Source organism: Crocodylus siamensis, chromosome 1 (genome assembly GCF_052110815.1).
Source record: "Crocodylus siamensis isolate JL-2025a chromosome 1, ASM5211081v1, whole genome shotgun sequence".
Taxonomy (NCBI): Eukaryota; Metazoa; Chordata; order Crocodylia; family Crocodylidae; genus Crocodylus; species Crocodylus siamensis.
The window spans coordinates 362,699,087-362,713,041 of NC_143395.1; the positions used below are offsets into that span (position 1 = coordinate 362,699,087).

General features: G+C 39.2%; 1 protein-coding gene across 1 annotated transcript in view; it reads right to left on the reverse strand.

Annotated features, from left to right (window-relative positions):
* Positions 1–413: 413 nt before the first annotated feature.
* Positions 414–13,955, reverse strand: part of CCDC122 (coiled-coil domain containing 122) — a 43,095-nt gene continuing 29,553 nt past the window's right edge. Inside the window, exons 2-6 of the mRNA XM_090025406.1 lie at positions 13,663–13,713; positions 13,083–13,198; positions 8,949–9,347; positions 3,999–4,115; positions 414–2,714 (exon numbers count right to left, since the gene is read on the reverse strand). Coding sequence (XP_089881532.1) covers positions 2,562–2,714; positions 3,999–4,115; positions 8,949–9,347; positions 13,083–13,196 — 783 coding nt within the window. The 5' untranslated portion in view covers positions 13,197–13,198; positions 13,663–13,713 and the 3' untranslated portion in view covers positions 414–2,561. The remainder of the gene's footprint in view (positions 2,715–3,998; positions 4,116–8,948; positions 9,348–13,082; positions 13,199–13,662; positions 13,714–13,955) is intronic.

Genomic DNA, 13,955 nt, shown 5'->3' on the forward strand with positions numbered 1-13,955 from the left:
CCTGCTCACCTCCTACTTACATTAGCCTAGAAAGGTGGTTAAGACTGAGCAAATATTGATGTTAAGTAACGTTTCTTTGGCTTCCTTTAAAATCAGCTTTATTTTTAACCAGCAACTGCAATTCCTCTCAGACAATTGCCAGTAGGATATAGTTTATAATTTATATTTCTAGGTTACTGTATTTAAACACATGATTCTGTTTGTTTTTGCTGCCTGTGTATTTACTTCTGTGCAAGGCAAGCCCATTTTATGAACTAAACAAATTGACAGCATCCCTTTAAAAGCCATTATGCTGGTCCAAAACCATTGCATATGAAGAAAAACTTCTACTCAAAAAGTATATCTTTTATTAATTTGCTCACATTGAATTAATAAAATAAGAACATTAATAATAATGTACATTACCTTTTTGCTTTCTAATAACAAACAATGCCTCTCAGTAGTTTAATAAGAAAAGCCTGTAAATGCAACATTATATATCAAACTGACAAAAATCCACATACGCATTTCTAAACAAGACTGTAAAGGAATTAAGTATATACCTCATCTAGCCCATCTTTAAATACTTTAAAGAATACATATAAATATTACTGATTCTATCCAGATTAACTTGTCACACAAAGTACAAGAATTAACAATATAAAATTCCTGAAGAGTGGAGTACATAACACTATAAAAACGCAGAAGAAAAGTTCTGGTATTCACTCAGTTTCTAAGGAGTCTTAAATGGAAGGTTATGGTGGTCATTATTATCTATGAAGTGCCACAAATAATGTATGACAGTCCTGTCAGTATTGTGATCAAGAAGTAATGTGCAATGCTCTCCTAAAACTGAGCCTGAGCACAGCAGGTTAAATTGAGGAAGTCTAGACAAAAAACTGTTTACTTCTGCAAAAAATATCTCCCTACATAGAAAAGAAAAAAATGACTTGAGCAAACTTTGTTTTGAATTGTCACATAATGCAAATCTTCTGGCTGAGAGGGAAATGGAGCCTGAAACTAAAATGACTTTTAAAAAAAAAAATTACAGTTTAAATCGTATGCCTTTTTTGCCTGGAAAAAAAAGCATGAGATTTCCCTTGTTTCACTGTGACAGAGAACAATAGCACACATAAGGACTTATCCTAATCCATCTAAATGCAGGAAGATTTTTCTTCATTGCTCTGGACAAGAACATAATCAGGCCTAATATAGGAACTGCGCCATAAAAATGGAAGTAGTTTGCATTACAATTTTACTTTTTAAATTTCTTGTATCACCCTTTAATGCTGAAAACATACAGCTGCATGCTTCAAACAAAACTGGACTCTAGAAAGTGATCTTTATTGGCGAGATTTAATCCATCCCTCTGAACTTCAGCCACTGCTAATATAAGGCATGTCCCCACAAGTAGGAACGTATTTCCCCAAGAACAAACAGTAGCATCACAATATGTGCCACTGCTACTTGTCCCTAGGGAACACCTGTAAATGGGTGCTCTGGCACGTAGCACATTGCCCCAGGTGGGGTAGGGGAGGCTGAGACCAGTATCTGGGCTGACCCCAGCAGCCTTACCTGGGGTCCCGGGGGCCTCCAGAGGCCACAGCTGTGGCAATCCTGCAGCAGGAAGCATGACCATCAGCTAAGTTCCAGTTTAGGCAGTGCAAGCTGCTGCCACATACACCATCCTGGGTTTTTTAGGTGTGGGTTTTTTGACACTGCTCATGCATGCTTGTCTGGACACGCCCATGGAGTTGGACTGTGGGTTGTTACCCACAACTCTCAAGTCTATGTACCAGTGCACCTCCACAGCAATGCACCTGAGAGTTCTGGAGCAACTGTTCCAGAGATCCCAGGAGCATCCTCTCTGCTCATTTTGGGGTGGGCTGTATTCTTAGAGGCACAGATGGTATCATGGCACTAGAGCTGCAATTGTCTCTGATCCTTTTATAATAAGAACCCTTCTTAAATTCTCTTTCTTATCCACACACTCATGCTAGTGCCAAGGAAAACCTGGTACCTGAAACACAGGAAAACTGTTGTGCCTCATATAAATATTCTTTTCACAGGGCAAAATACCATGCTACAAAGTTAGATCCCAAAGTTACTTAGCATATTGTCCTTATTAGGCCTGTGCACGAAAGATCAGGAGGTTTTCTATCCCTATAAATGCGATTATATGCTGCGCACACATTCTTCTGGATGTTATACACTGCAGACCTTTTTCATCTTTAAAAAAATCCAATCAAACCAAAAGGAAGTTCCCAAACTTAAACTGGGTGTGTGAGGCTCTCAAGTATTTAAATAAAATTGGTTGATGCTTTGGAGACAGCCTGGAAACTTCAATTAATTCCTTCCTAGGCATGAACAAAAGGGAAGAGTGTTCCAGGTTACTAAAGGGTGAGTATGGAATACAAAGTATTCTAGGGCATGCAACAGGAAGGAGAAAACCTTGGAAAAGGAAAAAGACACAAAAAACAAAACCTTATCTTTGACCTAAGGTTCAATGGATTATGTCCCGCAACCATCTGTTACTTATAAAGGATGACCCATGTTATAAATTAATGTGATTTTTTTGTGCACTAGCACTCTGGTATTCCCAGACGTTTTCTTAGTTCAGCCGCCCTTTTTTCCATCTGTTGAATGTTCCAGTGCCGCTGTCTTTTATTCGACTGGAGTTTGTTCAGTTGACAATGCAAACGTTTTAGAATAGCATCACATCTTTTATTCTGTACCTAATAAAACAGGGAAAAAAATCATTTGAAAGCTGCTAGCAGGCAAATCAATACGAAACACAAAGAATGAGACTTGTGTAGTTAGCTGGGATCTACTGTAGGGAAGGCTTCTCTACAGTGGCAAACATTGATTTGTACAAAAAAAAAAGATTATAAACTATACAAAGAGCAGGGGGTTCAGACCATTTTTCATTCCTAAAAACCTGGACTTGCCTGTTACCAAGGTTAGTGATGGAATAATTTAGATGACCTTGTTATAGTCTTCAGTATTTACACCACACAAACAACCATTTAGCTTCTTCATAAAATGGCAATATTGAAACATAACAGCACTGTAGCACTTCTGCCGTCAGCCACATTTGTTGAGAATAGCTGCTACTGAGGTTTATTTGAGGGTTACACAACAGAGGTGTTTTATTTAAAGGTAAAAACCACATGCATGTGACTAATACTGCATTATTAAAACTTGTTTTAATGGCATATATTATCAATCTTGTTATTTACTAAAACATTATGACTGGCATACATTTAACGTATATTTTAAAATATACATTTACCCCCACATGCACAGGATTTAAGTTTCACTGCCCCACCTTTAACATGCACTGAAATCAAACAGACACTTCTACATGCTCTTCATCATCATCTTGTAAAGGGGATAGGTTGATTGCACTCACCATGATTGGCCACTTCATTTTGATTCTTATCCATCACAACTTTTCTAGTGAACCGTCAGAATCAGACTCAGCACTGGCTATGTACAACTACATTTGATTAGCATTTAAAATGTATAATCAGCACCATCTTTGAGAAAATCTTTTGGTGAATGTGTATCTTTGCTTCTCTTGTTGGTGAAACTTCAGGAATGTGAACCTGTACAAAGGTGTCCTCTACACAGAAATACTTTCAGTGAGTAGGAAGATAGAACAGCGCCCTTCTGGTTTCTGCTTCCTACTGTACCTACAAATCACCTGGTTTCTGTTAGAGGGGAATAATGTCACTCCAGCACAAAAACAACACATGAGTGTTAGATGACCCAATTCTTATTGGAAAGGTGGGCTGCCAGTATAAAACAAAGAGAGGAAATTATCAATTTTCTCAAATATCAGCTCTCAAGGTTACAAGGATTTTAGCAACACTGACAGTATTGCTGCTATGACTGGTTATTATATATATTTGGTAAGGTAGGGCTAGCAGCCTCTTTGCAAAACATTTTAAAACTTCAGGTACAGTACTAACATTCTTTCACTAGACTGTAATTATATTCTATTCAAAAGACTTTACCTCAATCTCTTTTCTAAGCTTAACATGCATTTTTTTCTCTTCTTCAAGGTGTTTTGTCTTTTCATTGATAGACTCTTTCACAACACTAATTTTCTCTTTTAAGTGTGTAATTTGTTCCTGCAGAAAAAGTGGTTATAAAAAAAATTGTTTGTAAAACAAAATTACAGTGCAATTGTTTACCTTGTTATAGGTGTCATCTTTTAACAATTTCTGTATAAAGAGTTACTGTAGCTTAAGAAATACGTTCAGCACTTTAAATGGGTTGACTTCAATACCGTTCCTGATTACCTGAACATATTTGGTATTTAAAAACAGCAGACAGAAAAACATTACTCAGGAATATGGAAATAGCTGCAGCACTGAAGTACCTTGAATTTGCCTAACACACTACTACACATGCAGCTGTTTTTATTTTTTTAAGTATCTGAAAAATGTGTGCATGAGTAGATAACAACCTGGAGTCATTATCTTGCCCTTCATATTCTCACCAAACTTGCTTTTTGTCAATAGTGACCTGGGAATATATTTCCTTATGGGTTAATTACCTCAAAAAGCTATAGAAGTTGGAGTGCATCTTCAACACAGTAGCTGTCCATCATACTGCCTGTGTAATTGTCCCTTGATAACTCACTAAACCACCTGCAGTTGGCCACAAAAGCATATCGGGCTAATTGTCTACTGTAGCAACCTGCATTTTCAACACATACAGTGATGGCACGACTTATAATTCACCTTGTGGCTCCATGGCCATTCACACTAAGTGTATGCTCAATCAATCATAATGACCTACATTCACCACACCCAAATCCACAAGGCCTGATGGCCAAGTGAGAAGAATCACACTGGCACTTGTATAGCTGTAAACCAGACATACTAGACATAGGCATCTCAACACGTGTGAGAAAAGAGATTTTACTTAAATAGTAAACAAAGGGGAGAAATCTATGTTTTTCATACAAATAATTCTGTGACAACACAATAAATAAACTTGTTCACCCCTGACTTCCACTACAAAATTAGTCATCACAAATAAGTAAAAGTGCCAGATTATAAAAACCCTGTAACTTTTGTGGACTGTGAAAAACTGGACGCATCTACATGTGCAGTGGCAATACACTGGGGGTGGACGTGCACCCCCTGAGAGTCCTGGTGCACCCTCTGACAGGCCACATTCCCTGCTTAGGTAATGGGCAGGGGGGGCAGGCGGGAGTGCTGGAGACTAAGAGCACTGCGGTCACTTCCAGGAGTGCTGCAGCCACTTTGGCCATGGGGGGGGACCCCCAGATTGGCCACGGGGGGACCCCACCAGTTGCTGACTAAGGTGGCACCAGTCACCCATGTACACATGCACTTTAACTCACAGTAGCCTATTCTACTGCACATTAAGGCTTCACAGCAAAAACAATGGTAATATGCCAACGTGCAAGAGAATGTAACGTACCGTGTGTTGTGTCACTAAAAAGGTGTTTGCTATTGCTACTGCGCATCAGGGCAGTCTAATGTGTTTTATGTAGTATCTCATATTAGAAGTACTAAACCTAATGCGCAGTAGCAAAAGCACACTAATGAACTTGTAGACATGCCCACCATGATCTAAAAGTACTGCATTTGTGACTTGGTCAATGCTAGGTTATAGACTATGGGCATCTATACACATGCTCTGGGGGGGGGCACTTTAATTAGAGTGGCTCTCTGAGAGCTGCTCTAATTAAAAAGTGCCCACAGCATCACATGTATTCAGGTTCCTGTGCTTCAAAATGGCAGTGAGGGCACTTTCACTAAAGCCTGTTTGCCATTTTGAAATGCTGGGACACAGAATACATGTGACACAGAGGCTGCTGGAGTGCACTAATTAGCATGGTTCAGCAGACTCAATTAATCAAGTCTGCTCTGATGTGTGCTAATTAGCATACATTGGAGCAGAGGTTGTCATGTGTATAGGTGCCCATTGTGATTACAAAACACAATCTTATGCAAGAAAGCAAAGTTATTCAGTGCAGAACTCAGTGTTGCAGTTTTTCAATATTCTGACAACTGGCTTCAAAGCCTCAAGGCTAGAGGTAGCATTGCGTATCAGATGACTGGTGATAGAAGTGAAGGTATTAATCCAAACATGATCAACAGTGGGTTAGAGCAGTGAATCTAGGTCTGCTCGCTGCACATTTACAATTTAGACAATATGGCCTGTCTTTGCAGTTATGTATCACTGAGAAAGTTGGATAAAACAAATAGAAGTCAAAAAGCAGAGGAAGCAGATATTTCCCAGGCTATGTACACAGACAGGAAAGATGAACTTAATATTGTTATCATCAGAATCTACATTGCTTCAAGCAGTTCAATTCAGTTTTACCGTGATTACATATCAAGCAAGGAGAAAACAGTGGATGGTGAATGGGATTCTGCAATAATTGCTATGATCTTGGAATCAAAGATAGGAAATGGAAAATGTACCCAGCCACATCATCCTGAAAACCCATCAAACATCCAAATAGAGCTTCTCTTGGTGACAAGCACCAACCAATTGTAATGATCAGAGCCTAAAAAAGTTCTCTTCTCAATATCTCTTGTGAGACTTCATGTTGAGTGACTGGTTTCAGCCAGCACCAATCCACTGACCAAAGTGTGGGGATGAAGCAACTCCAATGGATATCAATAGCTATAAGTGCCACCCTGGAATTTAGTTACGCAAGCAGCTGTTGAGGATATATAAGCTTTGGGTAGTAGCATGGCCCTGGTGGTGACAACACTGTCACTGTGAACTAACTTTGGAAACGCATTTGAGTGGCTGATGATTCTGGCAGAACTACTGATGATCTGTTGAGTATCTAGTAGTAGACTGGCAGCTAATGACAAGAAAACTAGTTAGAGATGAGATATACTCTCCTCTTACATGGAAAACTAATCATAATGGATTTATGTGTATGTGTTATTCAGATATATATACAGAGTTGTATGTTCTAAATAAATTCCCACCTATTGTAATTGTCTATGATATTATTCATACAAAAATATCTCCTACATAACTAAATGGCTTTAATAAAAAGCCTATCTAGTGATACAGTTCATCCTCTGATAAGAAAAAGGAAATTTAAACAAGGTAAACCATGCATCCCACATAGCCTTTACTATAGAACAGCCATACCAGATTTATACTATTTTTATAACCACATACAGCAGAAAGTAAGCAGAACACTGAAGAGAGTTTATAGGCAGTAAAAAGATAGCATATGTTCCTTTGTATAGGATCAGATGCAAATATAGATGCGTTTTACATAAACCACATTCTAAAATTTAGTGCAATTGATTTCTCGGCCACCCAAGTAATAAATACTTCTGGCATTACATATATAGAAAAACATACAGGTTACAAAAAAGTTTCCCAGATGAAAACAGTGTCATTTATATTTAGAAGAGACATTAAGAGTTTGAATTTCACAAATAGCTGCATAAAATGTCATAAGCAACTATAACTCCCTCTACAATAGCAACGAGAAACAACCTTTCCATGTTCTATGAGTTAAGTCTCTGATAGAAACATAATAGGATAGCTCCGTGCCATGGCCAGCTTCAGAGAGAGCTCAGTCTCACCACCAACACAGCTGGGCTGCTGACCTGGGAGTTCCCTCACAGGGTGCATCTACATGTGCTTTTGAAGGTGGTGCAAAAAATTCTAGCTTAATGCGCTGGAATTGCACCCAGGTACCACATCTACATACATGCCTGGGACCACAGCACATTGAGCTGAGTTGGAGCAGCCCCAACTGGCAGAGGGCCTGGAGGGTCAGCCTGCCAGCCTGGGGGTGCTCTTCCCAGCAATGTGCTGCAGAGTGGCTGGCTGACCCTTGTGAACCTTATGCCTCAGCAATCCATTTCAGCTGCTACACATGCACTGCTGCAGAGTAAAAAACTGTGCAGTAGGGTAGTACTTGTATTTACAAGTACTACTACCCTGCTGCAGAGTTAATTAGTTCACCCAGGCCTAATAGGGCCTGCGTGTATAGAAGCAAGATGTGGAGCTAACTAATCTACTCTATAGTAAATATCTTGTGTAGTCTCTAAAGATGCCACCCTGCCCTCTCTTCTGCCTGACTTCAGACTAACACAAGTGACTAATTCTCACAGATTTCCTTAAAGCTGTCATTGTCCATTAACATTGCTGAAAGACATAGTTATGTTAATTAGGCCTTTCAGTCTGAAAGCAACAGATTTGATTCGAATCTCAGTTCTACTTAACATTGCTCTTTGATTCCATTTTTTTCACTAGGGTTATTCCTGCTTGACACCAGCGCAGGTTATGTGGACCCTGTGATCTTAAGATTATTTCTCATATGCAGTTACTAAATTTTCCCTTGGAAGTTTCCCTTCAAAAGCATTTAGGTTAAAGACATATACAAACACAGAAGTGCTATAAATGCAGAAAACAAAGATGATAAAACGGGTATTTTTTTCCTTCTCCTTTCTTTCTGTTCTTTCTCTTTTCTCATTAACACAAACTTCTCTTGGTAAACAGCTCAACTACAACTCATTACCGACCAAGAGAGTTAAACCAGTATTGTGCTGTTAGCTGAAATATCATTTACAAGGATCTACACTGGGGGGGTTGGCATAGTGCTTATATAGGTTTATATAAGACCCAGCAGGATTTCACAAATAGCGCTAAAGGTAACTGGTAGGTTTTAGCTAGTAGCATGGTTTTGTTACAACCATGTTAATATCATTACACTAAGCAATAATGTAGGTACAAGCAACTGAACTAGAATATCAAGAATAACATATGGCACAATTTTTGTCATGGATTAAGATCATTATATTGCTTCAATTAATTTCATTCGGATGAAGAGGTATACCACAGAGATAACCATTGTGAGGAAGTTGACCTGTTTATTATTTAATAATGTAAGAAAAAAAAAAGTACACAATTGGAAATTTATCCAAAAAGCCACGTCATACCTGCACTTGTTTTATAACATGTCCTTCAGGATTCTGGAGCTCATGCATTAATTGTTCCTTCTTTGTTTTCAGCTCTTTAACTATGGACTGTTTTTTAGCAAGCTCAATCATAACTGGCATTTTGCTTTCAATCTCCCAAAATAGTGCTTTATGGACCAATATTTTCTCACGATATGCATTGTTATTTGCAAGCATTGTCTCAAATTCTTCTTCAGCTGTTTCTGTGTCAAGTTTAAGCTTTATGTTTTCAGCATACAGGGATCTGACTTGGGCCTCCAGACTTTTACAGTTACATTCTGTCATTTCTATAGCATCATCTTGCTGATAAATTTGCCTTTCTGTTGCTTTTGTGTCTAATAAAATAGTGTCCCTTTGTCTTTCAAGGTCCTGAAGCTCAAACTGTAAAATATTGCAATAACCAACTTTCAATTGAAAGTGATGTTTGAGACAATCATAGGGAGCTATTTAAACAATATGGCCTACATTTAATTAGGTGGGGCATTTATTTGTGGAACACAAAATAAACCATCTATAAGCCTTAAAAATAAATCTTTTGAATGGAAGAGCATTATTGTTCCATTTTCTAAAATCATCACCTAAGAGACATAACACATGAGCAGTGTCCTAGGCTTCATTCATTTGACCTCAAAGGTGAGTAGGCATAAAATGTACTGTCTTTCAGATGAGTTCAGCTTCCTCATATTCACCTGGTGTGTAGTGGGATGTGTCAGGCTCATCCTTGTCAAGCTCCCTAATGATTTGCCTAACAAGGAAAACTGGTTTATTTTGTGTCAGACTAAACCTAAATACTTACCTGCATCTGACCTGAGAAAACAACCATAGTTCAAGTAGAGCTGCTAAAATTGAACTAAAGGTGTGTCAGCCTACACCATAACAAGAATGCAGTTGAGTTAAGACTGGGTAGCTAACTCCATTCTATTCTGTCAGGGTCATATAGGGAATATCCACAACACAGCAGAGTACTCAGTCTTGTCCCAGCCATGTTCCCTGCAATTCAGACCCAAAAATGAAACAGTAAGATGCCCAGAAACACCCCAGCCTCCACTCTTGGGAATGCAGAAACCCAAATCTTGAATGCAGTGCCAGGGGTGCTCCCAAGACATCTCATTTCCAGGGTTGCTGTGTGTGGTGCAGGAACCAATTGGTGGGACTAGCTTTAGTAATAATAAGCAGGGATCCTGGTTTTCTCTGATTTTAAAAAAATCCCCAATTTTCAGTTAAAGAAGTGTGACCCCAAATCCACATCTTTCCATACTTTAAATTAAACATCACTTTATATATGGTGGGGTGTGTGTATGTGTATACACACACACCCCACCATCTATATCTGTGCGTGTTACACACACACGTATACATACATACATAGAGAGAGAGTGGTCTTTCATTTTAATCATGAAAAAATGTAGATTTGGGGTTACTTTTTTTTTTTTTTTAACTGAACATTGGGGATTTTTTTAAACCAGAAAAAAACAGGAACCCCTGTAGTAAGACTGATCTTTCTGCTGCCATGATCTCAACCAGGTCCATCTAACTGTTGGGTGCCCAGGGAACTTATGCCCCTGAGGCCAGACAGCAAATGGACTGCATATGGCCTCCAGGCTACATGCCAGATAGCATGCCCCCTCCACTACACCATGTGAAGCTTCCCCACCAGGGCCAGGGAGGAGAGAAGGAGGCAAGGGGAGCCTGGACACCCCAGGGCAGCAGCTGGAAGGTGACAGGGAGAGCAGTGCCCAGGCCAGTAGCTAGGTGGTTGCGACTTAACCCCCACACAGGACACATGCAGCCTGCAGGCCACCAGTTAGAGAGCCCTGATCTAGACTTATCCTTTTCTCATGACTGTGATAGCTGAGTGTCTCACACCATACTAATTCCTTAAGCAATGTGGCTACATCAGTTGCATATGGTTTGTTCCAGTTCTCAACCTTTCAACCAGGGAAGAATTGTACATCCAGTGAAAGTTTTGCTATTGTCTTAAACACTTAGATTGTAAGAGAGGCTTTTTAGTATCATTTGTGTCAGCTAGGCCTTATCCACTAGTCATCCTGGGCAGGCAAGCAAAAAATCTGAATAGCAATGATCTAAATTTGAAGAAGTTATTGTTTTGCATATAGATAAGGGGACAATGTTAAAAAGGCAACAGCTATCTTGCCTTTTGTGTTTCATGAGTTTTGAGTACCAAATGATTTAACCATAACATTCTTCTAACTCTGATTTTTGTAGGGAATTTCCAAGGATTTTTATAAAGAAAGAAAGAGAAGATAGCATAAGAAAGCAAATAAATTAGCCTAATTGTCCAGGATTTTGAAGCTCTAGAGCAGGGGTGGGCAATTCTTTTGGCTGGAGGGACACTTAAAGAGATTTGGTGAACTGTTGTGGGTGGTAGGGGCATTTATCCTATCTAGCCCTGGGCCTGTCCACCCCAAACCCACCCCCAGGGGCCCCAGGCAGAGCAAGCAGGGTCTCCATGGCAGGACCACTGTGGCAGGACTCACTGGGCTGGGTAAATGGAATGGGATGGGGCCATGGGAAGCCAGAGAGCAGTGGCCCAGAGTGGGATTGGTAGGTGGGGCTGGGGCTGAGGCTGAAATTGCAGGGCAGTGACAGCAGGGGACTGGGGCTGGGGCAGAGCTGCAATCTGCTCCACACATGTCCCCATGATGGGCACTGGTTCCACAAGCAGGGATATGAGGACAGTAGACTGTGACTCTGCCCAGGGCCCTGGCCCTGTGCTGTCACCACACTGCAATCCTGGCCCTGGCCCCAACCATCCCATTCTGGATGCATCTCCCCAGCTGCACTGGTTAGAATCCCTTGGTGGCTTGGATCCAATCTGTAGGCCATATTTTGCCCACCCCTGCTCTAGAAGTGTTAAAAAACTGCAAATCTGTGCAAATTTTATGCTTTATTTGGAGCATCTATGTCAGACTGTACTGTTGTGTTACCCTGGCAGGAAAGAGAGGTTCTAAAGGAAGAAGGTCAAAGTAGGATGCCTCTTGGGCATCTTAAAGGCTCCAGAAGGAAGGAAGATGCTGCTGTACTATTACAGTGCACTTCAGATTTTTAAGGTACCCAGGGGCCCTCAGAATGATGTGCGAGCCCTTTGCCCAGTCCCAGTTCTCCTTATTGATTTAGGTAGTTGACTATGAAACCAGCATACTTGCACATAAATGATCAAAAAGAATCCTTCCTCAGGTATATATGACATGAACTCAGCAAAAAAAATCTACAGCACATACTTGGTATGTAACTTTCTGATGAATGAAACTCAGATAAATCAAATCAGGAAGAAGAGTGTGCACTGCTCCCCCTTCAGAGAAATTAACTTCATGCAGAATTTCAAACCTCAGCTGTTACAAACATAGAACTATTAAAATTATTATAGGAATTATTCGTATAATAATTTTTCTTTGCAATTCTGACCATATTAAACATGGCTGATTTTTTTTTTTAACGTGAAACTTTAAAAAAAAAAAAATCAGTTTTAGGCAGAAGTCAAGGCTGAATATATCAGTCCAAAAGATGAAAGTTTCAGAAGTGTCCGTAAGCAGTTAGAACAGAAACAATTATACAAATTTAGCTATAACTAGATACATCTGGAGCTCTGCTGCGAAATATTAGCAAATAAAAGCTGCATTTAGTGGCAGTTAAGGTAGAAACAAGAAATATGTTATATACCCAAAAGCCATAAGTACAGGATGATTTTAAAAAAACCTTGCAGAAAGAGTACAAGGAGAACTGAAACAATTCAATGGAAAACTGCCAAAAGGAGTGATTTTAAAGTCTCATTCTTTCTTTATCCATACATTTTTACAAAGCATTCTAAAAATTCAGGATGTCTATATTTCTATGTTACGTTTTTGTTTTTGCCATTTCAACAGGATTTTCACAAAACATGGAATTAAACCATCCGCTAAAAATGAACTCTAACCAGTCTTAGCTCTTGAACAGCCATATGTATAATGATACAAACATAAGAAGTCCTGGCAATGCTTAAGCCTTAGAGGGCAATTGAAAATAGCAAAGCCTAGAAATGTCATCTCTCTTTTACTCACAACACTACTTTCTTGCTTAGTACAAAACACGAATAAGATCTATATAAGATCTAATTACCTGCAACTGGGCAAGGACTGTTTTGCTCTTTTCTACCTCTGATGCTTGTATATGTTGCTGCTCTGCTACTTCTTTTACCACTTCAGCCAATGACAGCGAATTTTGCTTAGCCATTTCTAGAGAAAAAGACAGCAGCATAAAAACATAAAATAAAAATGCTGTACATATACTGTTTTCACATAGTTGAGTTCAGTGCTATGTTAAATGACTCTTTAAAAGAACAATACTTTCTGACTTATTCCTCCCATATGAGGTCAGATTAATCAGTTATTACTCCTGGGTCATATTTGTTCACCAAAGAAAATTTAGGAATGGTTAGAAACTCAAAGGAAATGATAATGATGACGCAAAAATCTCTTCTTTGGAGTCTCTTTTATAAATTATAAATCATTCCTTTGTTTCATACTATAAATATTCCTACTACTATTCTATTGAGCAGATCCCGTTATAAACCAGGCATGTGGCAGAAGCATGTGTTGAGGCCTTGTTCTCTTTGTTTTTGGCTGGATAACTTAAACACTGCAGCTACAATAGCAACACGTATCTGAGCTGAGGCAAGTTAATCACTAAACTCTGTTACCTCATTGATGTACTTGATGTCTCTTAAATGAACAGCATAGAACAGGAAAAACTGGAAAGAATAAGACACAGGATTGAAACAATGGTAGCACACACAATGTGTTTGGTAAACTGATTGACAGCAATCAAAAAACTTACATAAAATTTATCACTGCTATATTTATATAATTTTAAGTAAAATTTTATTAAGTCTAGGAAATCAAGTGATACTGGTTAAATATTCAGGAAATGTGCGTGGAAAACAGTGCCATAACAAGGGAAGGAGTGAGTGGGGCGACCACCCTAGGCGCTGAA